This window comes from Staurois parvus, unplaced genomic scaffold (assembly GCF_062004578.1).
Source record: "Staurois parvus isolate SC_StPar_1 unplaced genomic scaffold, SC_StPar_1.0 ptg000049l, whole genome shotgun sequence".
Taxonomy (NCBI): Eukaryota; Metazoa; Chordata; class Amphibia; order Anura; family Ranidae; genus Staurois; species Staurois parvus.
The window spans coordinates 357,434-376,263 of NW_028317845.1; the positions used below are offsets into that span (position 1 = coordinate 357,434).

An 18,830-nucleotide genomic window follows, 5' to 3' on the forward strand; every position below is an offset into this window, starting at 1 on the left:
CAGGTGGTGCATTACAAGTGTGGCAAATTTCTAAATGTTAAATAGTGGACTTTTCAAACCTCTCATCAGTGCAGTACCCAGCATGGAGGAAGGGAAGTCCCCAGACTTTTCCTATGTCACTGAGTACACAACAAAAGGTGCAAGAACACTTCCCCACGCAGTGTTCCAGGTCATGCTCTGATTAGGTCAGAGTAAGCACCTAGGCATGAAAAACAGTGCTAACAAAATAAGTAAAAGAAGGTATGATATGGGCACCAGGGTATTAGGCAATGATCAACTGATGACTTTACGGACATTCAACACCACGATGTAACCAAGAATATTAAAAAATCGCATATATAGTTGAACAAGCAAGGAATAAAATCAGAGGAGATAGGAATGCTTTGTAATCATAGGTTGCAATTATGAATTGGTTATGATGAAGGGAAGTGAAAAGCTATAAGCTATATAAAGAATACCTGTAGTTCTAGCCAGCTGGGAGGCTCTGAACGGACTCCATTAGCTACAACACGATTCAACTGTTTTATGCACACAGAACTGTATGCTATCTGCTGTCCGAGGATAAAATTCTTCAAGTACTGTGAGAGGAGAATAGAAATGGAAGTGTCATGCTTTAATAATATTTAAAGTGTGCAGTTATATTACCTATATATTAAAAAGAAAACAATTATAATGCCAAGTTAAAATCAGTAAGGTAGTCAGGGTGTTAGGAACCTCGATGCTAAACAATCAGTTTAGTACTTTGAAACACTTGCCCAGGTGCACTGGATAGCAGAGAAAGCAAGCTGAGCTATCTGAAGTTATTTGCTCATGCTGTTGGTGGACTGTTCTGAAGCTACACAAGACTCTTTTCTCAGTGCCTGCAACTTCTCTGTGAAATATGCAGGCAAGTAGAATTTCTCCACATACAAATTTGACTGTCTTTTACTTGAGACAGCTGGGTTTCAGTATGCTGGTATGCTTAATTCTGATATATACATAAATAGGTTCTTTGAAATGTTATATATATCCTTTTTATTCTAATACAAATTGTGTACGAGGCCTTCATGGAAGAGATCTGATCTACAAATCTTGCACTATTTCTCTAAGTAACATGATTTCTAATTCGTTTTCTTAATGCTTTTTTTTAAAGATGGTTTTTATTGAATTTGAGTATAAAGATAAACAAAACAGTTATGTATACATAACAGTACACTAACCACTAGGTCTTTTATGTTAAGTTACATGTACATCAAGAGAAAAATAAGGAAAAAACTAAACAACTTCATGTCCTTCGTTTAGAGATAGCCAGTTTCAATAGCCATGGTGATAACATTATAATAGGTAAAGATGTAGCCATACAGAGTAGGGTGTATCCATAGACAGTAGTGTAGTCCCCTGACATTCTCTTTTGTGGGGTATGGTGTAATCAGGGATGTAGACCACAGACTGCAAATTCTATCAAACTTTCAGAGAGAACCACTGTTAGTATATGTGAGATGGCATAAGAGAAGGGCAGAAAGAATCAAATGTTTTCATCTAATTAGAGATGAGGAGGAGGCTTCCACGTGAGTAGACTGTTTTTTTTGGTTTAAACGTCCCTTAGTAAGTCTATAGCATATGAAAGAATTTGGAGTTCCTCTATGAGCCCCAGGAGACACAGCTTGGGACACAAGGGATTGGGTAGGCCTAATGCGGTTTTAATAAAGGAACTAACCTGTATCCAGAATGACTCTACATGGGGACAGGACCACAATGCATGCAAGAAATCAGCCTCTTGATTACAAGTTCAAAAGTAAACAGATAGTGCCTAAGCTTTAGTTTATACAAACATTAGGAGGTGTGGCATATAAAATTAATAAAGTCTAAACTGGATGAGATTGTCCTTAGAAGAAATAACTGGGGGACATACTGTAATAATTCCTCAATATCCTCCCAGTTTTCTACTGTAAGTTGGGACAGGATGTTGTGTCATTCAGATTGGATCTGAGGTTTTTGGTTCATCTTAAAGAAGAGTAGCACTGAGTAGTACTGGAAAATCAGTTTAGTGGTATCAGGTGACAGGAAAATTTCTCTAAAGGGGTTTGTGTGAATGTCACCTTGGCTCTTTCAAATTGGGCAGAAACTACATGTCTGAGTAATAGTATAGTTGTCAAGGACTGCATACTTTCGCTTCATAGTTTAGAAGCTCCTTAATGTTCCTCAGTGAAAATTATTGGATGAATTTGAGGCCTAAAGAGGACTAGAACCTCGCACTAGGGACTGATAGGAACTCCAACTGATATGGATTGCTTCATATGGGAATAATATAGTGATACTAAACACACACTGATTAATGTACATTATCATTTTTCTGTCTGTATGTGGATGATGGCACTGTAATTATTTTAATAAAAAAATCTAAGTGCCTTTTTCCTAATTAATATACAGCTCAGTCACATACAGTCACATGACCCAGCTCCATCCTACAACAGTAGCCTCGTACAGTATAATCACCCCCTAACTTTCCTTCTTCGGTGCTTCATTTTCCCACATTTGCTTCACATTCACGAATGGCTTTACATTATCTAACATAATCTATGTCACAGTAATATCAACACACTGATTTATATCCCCTAAGACCTGACCTATTAGCGCAATCCACATACTTTCCATTGCAAAGTCCTTTAGACTCGATGATCACTTTTATTAGTGTTGGTATCACTATTCAAAATATTTTTATTTTATTTTTATCTGGTTTATCTGCAGATTTCCTCTCAGCTCAATGATTACAATTACTATTGTCATTATTATCATTACTATTCATTTTATTTCTAATTTGATTATTTCTATTCTGATTATTTTGATAATGATCAGGAACTCTTGATTTACAGATAGGTCCATATATATTTGAACACAGGCACAATTTTCATACTTTTGGCTCTGTATGCCAGCAGACTAAATTAAAATTAAACAATCCAAATGAATCTGAAGTGCAGACTTTCAGCTTTAATTCAAGGAGTTGAACATAAATATCAAGTACAAATTTTAGGAACTGCAGCCATTTTTATACACAGTCCCTCCATTTTCAGGGGCTCAAATGTAATTGGACAAATGAATATAATCATAAATAAAATGTTAATTTTTAAAATTTTGTTGAGAATCCTTTACTGGCAGTGACTGCCTGAAGTCTGGAACCCATGGACATTACCAAAGAATGGGTTTCCTCCTTTCTGATGCTTTGCCACGCTCTAACTGCTGTCTTCAGTTGTTCTTTGTTTGTGGGTCTTTATGCCTTTAGTTTTGCCTTCAGCAAGTGAAATGAATGCTCAATTGGGTTGAGATCAGGTGACTCGGCCATTGCAGAATATTCCACTTGTATTCCTTTAAAAGCCCCTGGGTTGCTTTTGCAGTATGTTTTGGATCATTGTCCATCTGTACTATGAAGCACTGTCCAATCAACTTTGCTGCATTTGGCTGAATCTGGGCTGACAGTATATCTCTAAACACTGCAGAAGTCATCTGGCTGCTTCTGTCTTCTGTCACATCATCAATAAACACCAATGACCCAGTGCCACTGGAAGCCATGCTCCCACCTCCATGCCATCACACTGCCTCCACCATGTCTTACAGATGACGTTGTGTGCTTTTAATCATGAGCTGTTCCAAGCCTTCTCCACACTTTTTTCTTCCTGTCATTCTGGTACAGATTAATCTTAGTTTCATCTGTCCAAAAAATACTTTTCCAGAACTTGTCTGGCTTTTTTAGATGTTTTTTGTCAAAGTCTAATCTGGCTTTTCTATTCTTCAGACTTATGAATGGTTTGCACCTTGTGGTGAACCCTCTGTATTTGCTCTCCTGAAGTCTTCTCTTCATTGTAGATTTTGACAATGATACGCCCACCTCCTGGAGAATTTCCTTCACTTGTCTGGATGTTGTGAATGGGTTTTTCTTTACCATAGAGAGGATCCTGCGATTATCCACCACTGTTATCTTCCATGGACGTCCATGCTTTTTTATGTTGCTGAGCTCACCGGTGCGTTCTTCTTATCTCAAAATGGACCAAACTGTTGATTTGGCCACTCCTATCTCTCTGATGGATTTGTTTCATTTTTGAAGCCTTACAAAGGCCTGTTTCACGTGTATACACAGCTCCTTTGCTGTAGGTTCACAGCAATAGATTTGAAATGCAAATACCACACTTAGACCTTTTACCTGCTTAATTGATAAAAAAAAATAACAAATGTGTAGCCCACACCTGGCCATGAAACAGCTTTCCATTCAATTGTCCAATTACTTTTGGTCCCTAAAAATGGGGGAATGGCTAATCTTAAGAGCTGTAATTCCTAAACCCTTCCTCCAATTTGGATGTACATACCCTCAAATTAAACCTCAGAGTGTACACTTTCAGCCCATTTCCATTTCATAACTATAGCTTGAATATGTTTTGGTAAAGACCTGAAAAAAACTAAAAATTGTGCCTGTGTCCAAATATATATGGAACTAACTGTATATACTGCATATTTTTTGTAATTTAATATATATATTTTTTGTATTTTTTTGCAATTTTAAGACCTATTTTACCTTGATATTTTTGCCTCTACATAATCGACTTAATGTTCATATTTTTTATTATATGTATAAATATATGTTTTTTTTTTATATACATACTTTTTTTTTCCTTTTTCATTTAGTTCTTTCTCATATATTTATTTCTCTGTATATTTTTCATATTTGTTTAATAGCCCTGAAGAAGGGAGAGTCTTTTCTCCCAAAACGCGTTGGCTTGATGTTACTTGTTACTCTCAATAAATGCCTCCTAATCTACCATCAAAAGTGCATTCTTTTGGACATTGGGCACTCCTTCTCTTCTACTATTCCATGTATGTGGATGATGGCACTGTAATTATTTTAATTAAAAAAAAAATCGAAGTGCCTTTTTCCTAATTGATATACAGCTCAGTCACATACAGTCAAATGACCCAGCTCTTTCCCAGCCTTTCTGCAGGGAAACATAACCAGAAAGAGCTTCTAGTCCTCTTCTGTTGGTGACATGTTTAAAATAAAAAAACAGCCTTTGAGATACAGTGTAAAAATAAATAATTCAGGATGCGTGGCTATGTGAAGAGAACTAGACGTGTGGCGGCTGAGCTCCGCTCCTCACTCATCCTCTCACTGATCCTGTCCCTGTCTTTCACTTGCGGACATCCTCCTGATAGCGGTGAGTTGGGTGGGCACGCCGTTCTTCCTCCGTATGTCGCCTGGCAAGCAAAAGTCGGGCAAGCCTTTGGTGGTTCCCTCGAGCTCCTCTCCTCCGGTGGCCATCTTGGTTACGAGGCCGGCTCTTACAGCAGTGTCGGTGGGCACACAGACATCCCAGGAGACCATGGGGGATCCTGGTCCATCTTCAGCTGACCTCCTGGTGGCTATCACCTCCTGCAAGGAGGCCCTGACCTTCGAAATAGACTGATTATCCACAGATGTAGGCCTTATCCAACATGATATGGAGAAATACCACACCAGGTTGACTGAGGCGCAATACCGCATATCACAGGTGGAGGACATGGTCCGTACGGATTCTAGAGAACTCAGTGCTCTCCAGTGGCAGGTAAAAGCTCTCCAAGACAAATCTATTGACAAGGAAAATAGGCTGTGCTGGAATAACCTGTGGATACTAGTCCTTCCGGAGAAGGCGCGAAACCTGCAAACTTTGCGGAGCAGTTTCTGCCGAAACTATTGGGCCTCCAACATCTTTCCTCCACCTTTGTGGAAGAGCGAGTCCATCAAATTCCTCCTACTCCACTGCCACCTGAGGCTCCCACGAGGCCTTTTCTAGTTAAACTTCTAAACTACTGGTTCTAGGATGCACTGCTCTCGACCGCAACGAATTCTCCTGAACTTCTATTTGAAAATGGCAAAATCTCTCTGTATCCTGATTACTCCTCTGAGGTGCAACAGCGCCGTCGCTCATTCACAGAGATCCGTAAACATCTATGTGAACGTGGCCTGCAATACACTTGTTATACCCGAGCAGACTCCGTGTACTAGACGGAGGCACCGCTCAATTTTTTTTTACACTCCTGCTGCTGTGGATACCTGGCTGGAGGCTCGTTAAGGCATGAAACTTCAAGTCCCCTGTAAGCACTCTGTTCACCTGCTACTGACATTTGCTTGAAGCTGTCTCTGAAATCTTTTTCTGCTGCTTGAAATGTCTGCCTGCAAAGAGATTCCTGTCCTGGCCCTTCTTCTGTCATCCTGTCAATTCGCTTCGATGGTCTCAGAGTGGAAGCCTCTTGCATGTCTACACACCCTCAGCTTCCCCAAGACGGACTGTCGGATGGACATATGGACTTGTTGTCGGATGGATATGTCACTTGTTTTCCAGTTTAGGGTAAAGGCCCTGCACTGGTTGTTTTTTGTGTTTTTCCTTTTTTATGGGGCACGGGCAGGGTTTTTTGTTTTTTTTTTAGGTTAAGGGGGTTATTTGTGTATTAGTTATACTTCCATACCTTTCTATTCGCTTAGACTTATATATGCAATGGCCTAGTGTGATTTTGCTGCTCATGGGAACCCTTTTGCTCCATCTCCTGGTTTTAGGGTGGCTATGGCTGCCGTGACTCTGACATCATGGCATCTATACATTAAGATTGTTTTTCCATCCTCTCCTGGAATGTCAGGGGCCTAAAATCTAAGTATAAACACTCACTCCTATTTCAATACCTTAAATTGCATAATCCACATATATGATCTACTGCAAGAGACTCAGCTTCTGGGCAGCAAAATCCTGGCTCTGAAGAGGCCGTGGGTGCAGAGGGCGTTTCACGCCACCTACTCCATATAACATCTTGATAAGCAAATCAGTCCTGTTTGTGGTTGAGGAGGTTGATATTGACTCTAATGGGAGGTATGTCATGCTGGTCATGCTGGTCACCATGGAACCAGAAATATATTATTGTTAATACTTACCTGCCACCACCCAGTCATATGGCCCCTCTCTATCTGTTGCTGAAGAAGCTGTCCCCATATTGCCCTGCCAAAATTTTATTTATGGGAGATTTTAATGCTACCCTCTCACAGTCCTTAGATAGGCCTATTCCCCCCAGCATCCTTTAATTCAGATTTGGCCATCTGGGTACAGGCTGCTAACCTATCTGAAGTGTGGCGCTGGCTTCATCCCCATGATAGGGTTTATTCTTGTTTTTCCTCATCTCACAAGACTGCTTCATGTATTGATCTAGCGTTTGCTAACCCTTTTCTTCTTGGTGATATACAGGAGGCTAGCTACCTTCCAGCGGGTCTATCAGATCACAGTCCCCTTAGATTGCTAATTCGCGCTCAGCGGCCGTGTAATGGTTCTCTTTGGAGGCTTCATCCCAAGTGGATCCATCATGCCTTCTCTGAGGAACGCATCCCACCAGGTCTGCGTGATTACTGGAAACATAGTGCTGGGTCAGCTTCTCCTGCTATGGTTTAGGATGCCTTTAAGGCGCATAGTAGGGGCCATATATTTCTGTCGTTTCTGCTATCAAGTCAGAAAACTCTGCCCTCCCATCTCTGCTACAGTCCAATGTAACAGAGGCATCATCCCAATATTCCTCTACTCCTACTGTAGATAATGATGACTCCCTCTCCTCAGCTCGCCGGGAGTTGCATCTACATATTGTCAAAAATCACTAGGTTGGATGTACAGACTTGCAGACATGAATTTTTTGAATTTGGAGACAAAAATGGTAGGTTGTTGGCAACAATGTCTCAGCACGATAGGCCTCTCATTATAATCCCGGAAATCTGTGCTGTGGATGGGGTGGTGGTGTCTTCCCAAGAGAGTATTTTGCACAAGTTTAAAAATGACTACACCTCCCTCTATTCCTCCCCTATTCTGTCAGATCTTAACCCTTCAGGCTTTAGACCCTTTGGCCCTTGGATGGCTTTCCAACTCTGAGCGTGCCCTATTGGTTTCAGATATTACCTTAGAGGAGTTCTCCGCGGCTGTGGGCTCCTTCCCTAATGGCAAATGGCAAGGCCCTGGGGCCTGATGGCCTCCCAATGGACTTTTACAAAACCCATGTAGAGCTTTTAGCCCCTATACTGACATCCTTGTATAAGGACTGTATACACACTGGCTCCTTACCTTCCTCTATGTCTGAGGCGCATATCCTATTGCTTCATAAACCGGGCAAGGATCCCAAACTTTGTGCTTCATATAAGCCTATAGTGCTTCTCAACAGTGACTTCAAAATCCTTACCAACATTCTCTCCATTAGGTTGAATAAGGTGCTAACATCAGCTATTGATTTGGATCAGATGGGTTTCGTGCCAGGCAGATCCATGGATATTAACATCAACGGTCTGTTCTTTAATATACATACTACTCACCTGAATGGGCGTTCTCGGACTATAGCCACAGCAGATATGGAGAAGTCCTTTGATACAGTGGAATGGGCATACCTATGGGAGGTATTGCGTTGGATGGGTTTTCCCTTGCATTTTATAGATTAGTTACGGACCCTATACTCGAGCCCCCTGGCTAAGATACGAGTGGGAGACCTTCTTTCAGCTGCCTTCCATTTACAACGTGGCACTAGCCAGGGATGCCTCCTCTCTCCAGCCCTCTTTGCTGTGGTGATGGAGCCTATAGTGAAGGCCCTTCGGATCTCTCCTGATATTGTTGGCCTCCGGGTGGGATGGTTGGAGGAGAGGGTGGCCTTATATGCAGACGATCTGTTGTTGTTTCTTAATGATGCCGAGCCTTCCCTTCAGGGAGCTCTTTCTCTCATGAACTCATTCTCTAGATTCACAGGTTTGAAGGTTAACTGGCACAAATCATGGTAGATGCTGGAGCCTTGGCTTCCTCTTTCCCTAATTATACCTTGCAGTGGGTGGATAAATTCACTTATTTGGGTGTTGTGGTCTCTGGAACGGTATCTGATTTTATGGAATTGAATCTCCACCCAATTCTGTCCAAGGTCAGGTCAAAACTGAAGTCATGGAGTAATTTGCCCCTTTTTCTGATTGGCCGCATTAATCTGTTGAAGATGAAAATACTCCCCAGATTTACGTATATGTTCTGAAACTCCCCTCAGTGGCTCCCCAAATCATTCTTTGTGAAGTTGAATCAATTGTTCCTTTCACTTCTTTGGGGAACCAAACCTCACAGATATAAACTCACTAGCCTCACCAGACCTACGGACGGGGGGGTTGGCAATGCCGTCGGACTGTTTTAAGTATTTTTTTGCTGCACAACTTGTTACTGTGCACTGGTGGTTGCAGCCATATCTCACTAATTCATCTATTGTCCTGGAAACGGCGATTTTACAGTCCTTGGAAGCCCTTCAATCTCTAGTGTTCAGGGGATCAAAATCACCGCATGGTCTCACACCAACTATGTGTACCACTCTTCGGGCCTGGGGGGCTGGGCTTAGACTGGAATCTCTTGCCCCTAGCACCTTGTCCCTGCATACTCCACTGTGGTTAAATCCCTCTCTTTCCCATTTTGCTACAAATCCCAAACCCCCAGCTTTGAGCGAAATACAAAATTAAAACCTTGGAGCACATCACGGGTCGTGGTGAACGGTTTCCCTTTTCAACTCTCCAAGCTAAATTCAATCTGCCCCCCCCCCCCCGCATTATTACTTCAGATATCTCCAGATTTCCCATGCCTTCAGAGGCCAGTTCTCCGGTCAACCGATCTTTCTTTCATACTCTGAGCTGGAATTTATCCTTCGTGTACCGCACTTGAAAAAACCCATATCAGAACTCTACAGATATCTTCTTGTGGCGGCCAGCCCCGAATTGGCATCCTTATGTCTGAAATGGAGGATGAACATCCCTAGTCTGGATGATGATGACTGGTCCAAGATTTGGGATTATCCCTTCTCTCCCATAGTTTCTTCCAGAGATAAATTGATCCAATTTAAAATTCTATACAGGGCTTACTTCACCCCACATTGGTTGCACAGAATGAATCCTTCCCTTTCTCCAGCATGTTGGCGATGTTCACACCAAGATAGGGAGTTCTTTCATATTTTTGTACTTATCCTGCTATTGTGTCATTTTGGCAGGCAGTTTTACAAATAATTGGAGAAGCAGTACATATTACAGTTCCCCTTGACCTAAAATATTGTTTGTTGGGGCTGGTGGAATCTCTGGCTCCTGCTATGACCAAGCGCACCCTATTAATTATCCTGTTATTTTATGCTCGCAAAACCATCACTTTAAGCAGGAAACGACCAAATTCCCCTGACATAACCTACTGGAAACGATTAGTAAACTCTAATTTGTCCCTTTATCAAACTACTTATTCTAATAGAGGATGCCCCTGCAAATTTTATAAAATTTGGTCTTGCTGGCTTGATGCTACCTCCACCACCACTATGGTGGATGGTGAGGGGAATTGAGCTGTAGGAAGTTACTAATGTGCTTTTTTTCCTGACTTGAAATGGGTTCCCTCTTGTTTTCCATGATCTTGTTATTCACTTGTATTTGGTTAGGCCTTGTATGTCCTGTAATGTCCCCCCCATCCTCTGGGGTTGTTTTAAACTTTTAGTTAGTTATGTGGTAGACCTGTTGAGCCTATGGCTCTGTCCCTGCGAGGGAAACATTTGTTTGTATTTCCTGTTGTTTGTATTTCTCAACAAAATCAATTAAAAAAATTAAATAAATAAACAAATAAATGAATAAATAAATCGTATCAATAAACTATTTTAAATCATCATACAAATTCATATTTTAAATCAAATCTTTATTATTTTTTGGCAATAACATGGTGTGGATGGAATTCGGCCAGTCACAGGATGTGTCATGCCCCTGCAGTCTGTGTCTTAGAATAACAACAGGGAGGTGAAATCTCCATCAATCAAGATGTAATATCCCACTCCCATTGTGTAGCTTGTTAGTGGGCATGAAGGAGGAGGGTGGGGGAGTGGGCTAAATTGGCTAGTGCTGGAAGCATCTGAATGGTGGCAAGTGTGATTCTAGGAGTACTTTGCTGCTATATGAATGATGAACAGATAAAATGTATTTTTAAGAAATATATGAAGGGAATGGCATAGGGGAAGTTAGCCAGGATATACAAAGGTTTAGGGAGAAGATGCATTTTTAGAAAGCTTTCCCGATCCATATATATCAATGGTGGGTTCATCTATTATTTACACTTATTGTGCAATTTACTGAAGCTTTTTTTAAATGTCTTTTAGTCTTCTGTGCTGACACTGAAACAAACTACTTTGCTCTGAGCAGTTTTAAATAAGCATTTGTGTCTTCTCCATTCACCTGAATCTCCATACCAAGTATATGAGACTCAGAAAGCAATATGATTGCACCAATATGCAGAACAGAGAATCATCTGAGAGTGATACTACTAGAACTGATAAAATGACTACTAACACTTTTACTTGAAAGGGTTAAAGTCTTTCATTATTAAAGAAGCAGACAATTACTTTTTTCAGAGAAGAGTTTAGCTGCTAGTGCTCTTTGTGCAGACAGTATTGTTCTAACTTATGAGGGGATGAATAGTTTCTGTTCTTCCTCAGATGATGACCTTTAAATGTATTTTAATGCTGTTATTGGGCAGTCCTCTTTAGAAGTGCCAAACACATTTGGCACTTGCAAAAAGGAAATGTAATAATAGTCTGGTTTAAATGACCTCATTTGCAAGGTTTTCTAGGCTGAAAACAAAGAAGTCTTTATGTTATGTGTTTAGAATCCACATATACGTTTGAAGATTAAATATTAAACAAAAAGACTTGATAACCTGATAGGTGTGGCTTACTTGCCTGGCATTTATAGATCTTTGGATCGAATAATATGGTTAATGTCTGTACAACTACAATAACCTAATATGAATTCACATGGATGAATAAGGGCAGCTATTGAGTGTTTGCTACGATGTTGCTACCTTGTTTCTTCCTGTGACAGGACTCATGCACAACTGTGGAGGTGACGTTTCGCACACCTTATACCTAAACACACTCTAGTTTTACACAGAGCTCAGCAATGATCACTATTTTTCTCATATGAGGACAGAAGACACACATCTGCCTTGGAAAAAGCATAGTGGAAGGAGTGATGTAAGGCATGGCAACTATACAGTGAGGAACAGAAGTATTTGAACACTCTGCGATTTTGCAAGTTCTCCCACTCAAAAATCATGGAGGGGTCTGAAATTCACATTGTAGGTGCATTCCCACTCTGAGAGACAAAATTAAAAAAAAAAATTCAGGAAATCACATTGTATGATTTTTAAAGAATTTATTTGTCTTGCACTGCTGAACATAAGTATTTGAACACCTAAGAACCAGCAAGAATTCTGGCTCTCAAAGACCTGTTACTGAGCCTTTAAAAAGTCCACCTCTACTCCACTCATTAATCTAACTTAGTAGCACCTGTCTGAGCTCTTTAAAGACACCTGTCCACCCCACAGTCAGTCAGACGCCAACTACTACCAGGGGCAAGACCAAAAAGCTGTCAAAAGACACCAGAGACAAAATTGTGGACCTCCACAAGGTTGGAAAGGGCTACGGGGCAATTGCCAAGCAGCTTGGTGAAAATAGATCAACTGTTGGAGCAATTGTTAGAAAATGGAAGAGGCTAAAGATGACTGTCAGTCTCCCTCGGACTGGGGCTCCATGCAAGATCTCACCTCGTGGGATATCACTGATGATAAGAAAGGTGAGGAATCAGCCCTAAACTACTAGGGAGGAGCTGGTCAATGACAGGAAGAGAGCTGGGACCACAGTTTCAAAGGTCATTGTCGGTAGAACACTACGCCGTCATGGTTTCAAATCATGCATTGCACGGAAGGTTCCTCTGCTCAAGTCATCACATGTCCAGGCCCGTATGAAGTTTGCCAATGACCATCTGGATGATCCAGAGGAGGCATGGGAGAAAGTCATGTGGTCAGATGAGACCAAAATAGAACTTTTTGGTCTAAACTTCATTCGTGTTTGGAGGAAAAAGAAGGATGAGTTGCATCCCAAGAACACCATCCCTACTGTGAAGCATGGGCGTGGTAACATCATGCTTTGGGGGTGCTTTTCTGCGAAGGGGACAGGACGACTGCACTGTATTAATGAGAGGATGAATGGGGCCATTTATTGTGAGATTTTGAGCTGGGTCTTCCAACATGACAACGGCCCGAAGCACACAGCCAGGATAACCAAGGAGTGGCTCAGTAAAAAGCACATCAAGGTTCTGGAGTGGCCTAGCCAATCTCCAGAAAATGAGTCTAATAGTAGTGCAGCGCTAACAGAAAACTAAGCATAAAACGTATCAAGACATGCATTAGGTGGGAACATCATATAATACACCTTGCAAAACCTCGTGCATAACAGGGGGCTTCTCCTGATGGTAAATACAATAGCAAATGAGTGAGTCCCCAGTAGGTAAGTGTCCTTATAGGTGATTAAACACACCACACTCAAAAACTCTTCATGCAGGTGCTTTGTGTGAATCCACAATAACAGGGGTGCCCCCTCACCTTCCTGCCCAGGCCCCTCAGGACCATTGAGCTAGATATGCCTCTTTATGATCCTCCAGAAGGGCGGAGTCCTTTAAAGCTGGGGTATCACAACTCTTTCCTCCTCTAGTAGATGAATATTCAGATGCTATATCCTATTCGGATGGGTACCACTCCATAGACATTCCCAGTGAAACAAAGAGATCCAACATAGTATAAAACCCTTTATTACAATCCTTTCAATACAAAATGCTTACTCACATAGTATCAGTTGTCAGTCGGCGTTTTCACCACACTGTGGGTGTAATGCGTGTGAGGATACTGTTAAAGGTGCACCAAGATGGCGCCCACGCCGGATATGACGTCACTACGCGAACTCCTTCGGCCCCTCCTTCTGGCGTATCTACGCGTTACGTCACGATTAACACCACTTGACTTCCTCAGGATATACGTCTACCAAAGGACAGAGTTCTATTTATCTCTCCTCCCGGCCAATGTGTAATCAACAAAAGTATATTATTGACTGCCTTGATTTCTGTCTATCGCATAACTATTTTTGGCATGGTTACCAATACTTCCAACAGATTAGAGGGGTAGCCATGGGGGCTCGCTTCGCCCCAAGTGTAGCCAACCTTTTTAGGGCTCATTGGGAGCAAGAGGCAGTATATCATCGAACCCCAAAACAACTACTATTATATAAAAGGTTTATAGATGACGTTATCATTTTATGGGAAGGAGACATGGAGACCCTACAGGAATTCCTTAATTCTCTTAATAATAACACCAGGAATATAAGGTTTTCCTGGGAAACCAGTCAAGAATGAATAATTTTTTTTTTGATCTGAGTATTCAAATAAAAGGAGGAAAACTGATTACAACTACCTATTTTAAGGGAGTTGATCGTAACGGATACATCCCTTTGGACAGTTGTCACTATCCCCCATGGTTGCTTAATATTCCCAAGGGCCAATTTGTACGGTTGAGGAGAAATTGCACCGTGAAAGAGGATTATGATCGACAAGTCCAAACCATTGGGAAAAGATCTGAAGAAAAAGGGTATAACAAAGAATTTATTTCCACTAAGATAGAGGACATAGGAAAAGTAGAGAGGGCCCAACTCCTTATGGACAGATGTAGAGAAGAGCAGTCTGATGGTAAAGTACCAGTTATTCTTGATTTTAATACACAATATAAAAAAGTGGAAAGGATATTTATGAAGCATTGGCCCATACTTCAATCAGACCCAGGTCTTGAGAAGTGTATACCCGAAAAACCGAGGTTTATATACAGAAAGGCACCAACTGTTCCAGGGACCAGGCTAGTAAAAAATGTAATTGATCCTCCTAAGGTCAATCAGATAAATGGTTCTTGATCTAAAGGGATTTTATCCATGCAAGACGTGCTATGCGTGTAAGGAGACTAATGGTTTAAACATAAGAACTAAACAATTTCAGGCAACTACTACGGGAATGAAGTATACCATCAAAGACTTTATTTCCTGTCGGACAAAAGGAGTAGTATACTGTCTTGAGTGTAAGTGTGGCCTACAATACGTGGGTAGGACTAAAAGACCCATGTGGAAAAGAATTAGAGAACACGTGCAAAACATTAAAAAAGGCCACCCCAAGCACAGTGTTTCCAGACATTTTTCCACATACCATCAAAATGACCCTTCGTCACTTAGCTTCTGGGGTATTGAGAAATATAAGGGTCACTGGAGAGGGAGTAATATAGTTAAGAGTCTCAGCCAGACTGAGTCCAAATGGATCTTTTTGATGAAATCACAGGCCCCAAGAGTTTTGAACGTGGAGTTCGACCTGAATTGCTTCATCAGTGATTATTAGGTCTGCCCTCCCCCATACAACGCAAATCCCCCTCCCCCCTTGGTATACTGATGTATGTAGATACACCTAGGAATATATGAAGATTGTTAGTGCAATAATAACCCATTATTTATGGGCTGGGAGTTTTTTTAATGTTTTTTAATTTCTAATTATGAATATTTTATCTATATCTCACTTTATGTGAATAGATCTGGTTTATTATTATTTTAGTTTATAATAGGTACTATGGTATTTAAGTATTCTATGTACTTGTATTTTTATGAATTTACTTGTGACATCACACTGTCGGTTACTTTGGTGGTAGTGCTACCCCCATGTGTTTATATGGGGAAACTCAATATACATCAATATCAGTATATGAGTATTTTATTCATTTTAGGTTTTATTAAAAGTTATGTTTTTAATTGATATAGGGAGAGTTCATACCCATATATATATATATATATATATATATATATATATATATGTATTAAATTATTTGCATCTATGGTGGGATACAAATGGTATCCTTGTATCCCGTCTCTATTTAAGAGATGTCCCTAAACTATGGAGCCGACGCGAACTACAGTAGTATGGCCGCCGAGCCACCGCCCCTAGACATGTCATTGGCCGGGAGGAGAGATAAATAGAACTCCATCCCTTGGTAGGTGTATATCCTGAGGAAGTCAAGTGGTGTTAATTGTGACGTAACGCGTAGATACGCCAGAAGGAGGGGCCGAAGGAGTTCGCGTAGTGACGTCATATCCGGCATGGGCGCCATCTTGGTGCACCCTTAACAGTATCCTCACACGCAGTACACCCACAGTGTGGTGAAAACGCTGACTGACAACTGATACTATGTGAGTAAGCATTTTGTATTGAAAGGATTGTAATAAAGGGTTTTATACTATGTTGGATCTCTTTGCTTCACTGGGAATGTCTATGGAGTGGTACCCATCCGAATAGGATATAGACTCATTTTCTGTTGTATGTTTTGGTGCCTAGGTTGTGGCACTAGTGTGCTGGCTGCTTAGTGTGTCTTATGATTAATAGCGCAGGAGTTACTGATTTGTATTCTCTAGCCAGTCTCCAGACCTAAATCCAACAGAACATCTTTGGAGGGAGCTGAAATTCTGTGTTGCTCAGCGACAGCCCCGAAACCTGACAGATCTAGAGGAGATCTGTGTGGAGGAGTGGGCCAAAATCCCTGTTGTAGTGTGTGAAAACCTGGTCAAGAACTACAGGAAACGTTTGACCTCTATAATTGCAAACAAAGGCTTCTGTACCAAATATTAACACTGCTTTTCTCAGGTGTTCAAATACTTATGTTCAGCAGTGCAAGACAAATAAATTCTTTAAAAGTCATACAATGTGATTTCCTTAACTTTTTTTTAAATTCTGTCTCTCAGAGTGGGAATGCACCTACAATGTGAATTTCAGCCCCCTCCATGATTTCTAAGTGGGAGAAGTTGCAAAATCGCAGGGTGTTCAAATACTTCTGTTCCTCGCTGTATATCTTCCACTTTTTGAGGGGAAGTGAAAAACCTTTTAAAAACTTTCCACTACAGTTGTGAGTCAATTATCATTATTGTTATATATATTATTGACTATATTAACAGAGATGTTGACCAGATGCATATTCAGAATTCAAAAGCCAAAACTAAATATATACTGGGCTAAAGTTAACACTGGTCATAAAGGGACACTGCAATCACTAGCAAAGTGCATTTCAGGTTTTAGCAAAATCCAGCCTTACAGTTTTAATGGGCAGTGAATATTTTAAAGTTACATATTTAATTGACTGCTTCACTTCTGTGGGACCCTATCAAGACATTTACCTTGATAAACTTTTCTGTAGGTGGAAAGCAGCCCAAACAAAGATATAGCAGGATCCAGCCACGAGCATAATTAGACTTATTGTTGTTGCCAGACAGCTGCTTGCAGATTTGGCAGTATATTTCATCTCTAAAATACAAGATAGAAAGCAATGATTCTCCCGCATCCATTTGTCATCTGTGATACTGCCATCTTGTGATCATTATACTAACATTATACTAATTAAAAAACTGATAAAGGACAAAACTAACATACTGGCTCTTACACTGAGTACCTATTGTCAATGAATTGCCAATGTTTTGGTGGTTCAGCAAAAGATAAAACCCTATACAGATGCACCCAGGTTCCTTTTAGGTGTTCATGATGTTCAAGGAGCTTGTATATGATATGCATTTTTACATATATTCTAGTTCTCTTTTGAACATGTCTGTGACAGAACTGCAAAACGTAAAAGCAGGATGTGGCATATAATCCAACAAACTACATTATTATTATTTCTTTTTTTTTTACAGATCACCCACCAGTCTGTACACACCGCCAGTAAGAAGACTCAGGAAAAAGAGATGATGGCTGTGTGTTACCTGAGCTGCGGAGTCTGTTGCCAACATCATTTTCGCTTAATTTGCTCATAAGTGAACAAAGAAGATAAAGTGAAAATGGGCATTAGTGCAAAGAACAGTATTGATGTGAAGATGAATGATACATATACATGATATAGTTTAAAAAAGCATTCTATAAAATGTTTAAAAAAATTCAGACATGCATAAATATATATTTGGTGGCTTTGCAGCACAACCTGTTTGATATTTATGCATTAATACAGATATAGGACAGTGTAATTACTCTTCGGCCCCCAGAAAAATAACAGAAAGCTTTTCTAAAGACACGCTGGGGGTTATTTACCAAAATTGGAGTGTGTAAAATCTGGTGCAACTCTGAAAAGAAGCTAATCAGCTTCCAGGTTTCATTGTCAAAGCTTAACTGAACAAGCTGAAGTTAGAAGCTGAGTAGCTACCATGCACAGCTACACCAGGTCTAGTAAATCTCCTCCACTGTATTTTTAGGTGTCCATAAACCAAACACAGCAAATGAAAAAGGAAAACTACAAATATGTATAAAGTTTGGTCGTTTAGGAGATTACTTGTATCTGATTTGAAGAACAAAAGAAATAACTTGCTTCTGCAATATAAATTACTATAACAAACATTATATAATGGCAACAGATTCAAAATGATATTATATTAATGAAGGTTATTCTTCTCTGTTTTTGTTAAATACAATTTTTCTGTGGCTTCCACAATTGAATAGGAATACTTGGCAGATTTTTTAAGTTATATAAAATATAGTAACCCACATCAATCACATGTTGATGTAATTACTAAAATAAACCTACCTTTTAATGATTTACTATTCTTTGAACTGACTTGTTGACTTGGCCCTTAAATGTACATTTTGAATTTGGTGCTTTCCAACACACTGTCTCACAAGTAGTTTATATGTACAGAGTATGTCACATTTTGTTAGGCACAAATATTTCTCACCGGATTTCAGGACGCATGATTCCATTGCCAGCAATGAAATGTAGTTTCTCCAACATGGACATGGGCTTATCGATCAGGGAGCTTTCATCATCTGGAATATCTTTTCCGCTGCTTAGCTGATTTGAAACCTTTAACATTATAAACAATAAATGTAAATATATAGTTTTGTATGAATGGGAGATACAGAGGGAAAAGCAATTAGCAATGTTAATTTG

At 40.3% G+C, this 18,830-nt stretch overlaps 1 protein-coding gene across 1 annotated transcript in view; it reads right to left on the reverse strand.

The window, feature by feature from the left end:
• Nucleotides 1–18,830, reverse strand: part of MYO7B (myosin VIIB) — a 211,668-nt gene that overhangs the window by 59,458 nt on the left and 133,380 nt on the right. The window contains exons 26-28 of the mRNA XM_089665566.1: nt 18,616–18,743; nt 17,077–17,203; nt 459–578 (exon numbers count right to left, since the gene is read on the reverse strand). Coding sequence (XP_089521692.1) covers nt 459–578; nt 17,077–17,203; nt 18,616–18,743 — 375 coding nt within the window. The remainder of the gene's footprint in view (nt 1–458; nt 579–17,076; nt 17,204–18,615; nt 18,744–18,830) is intronic.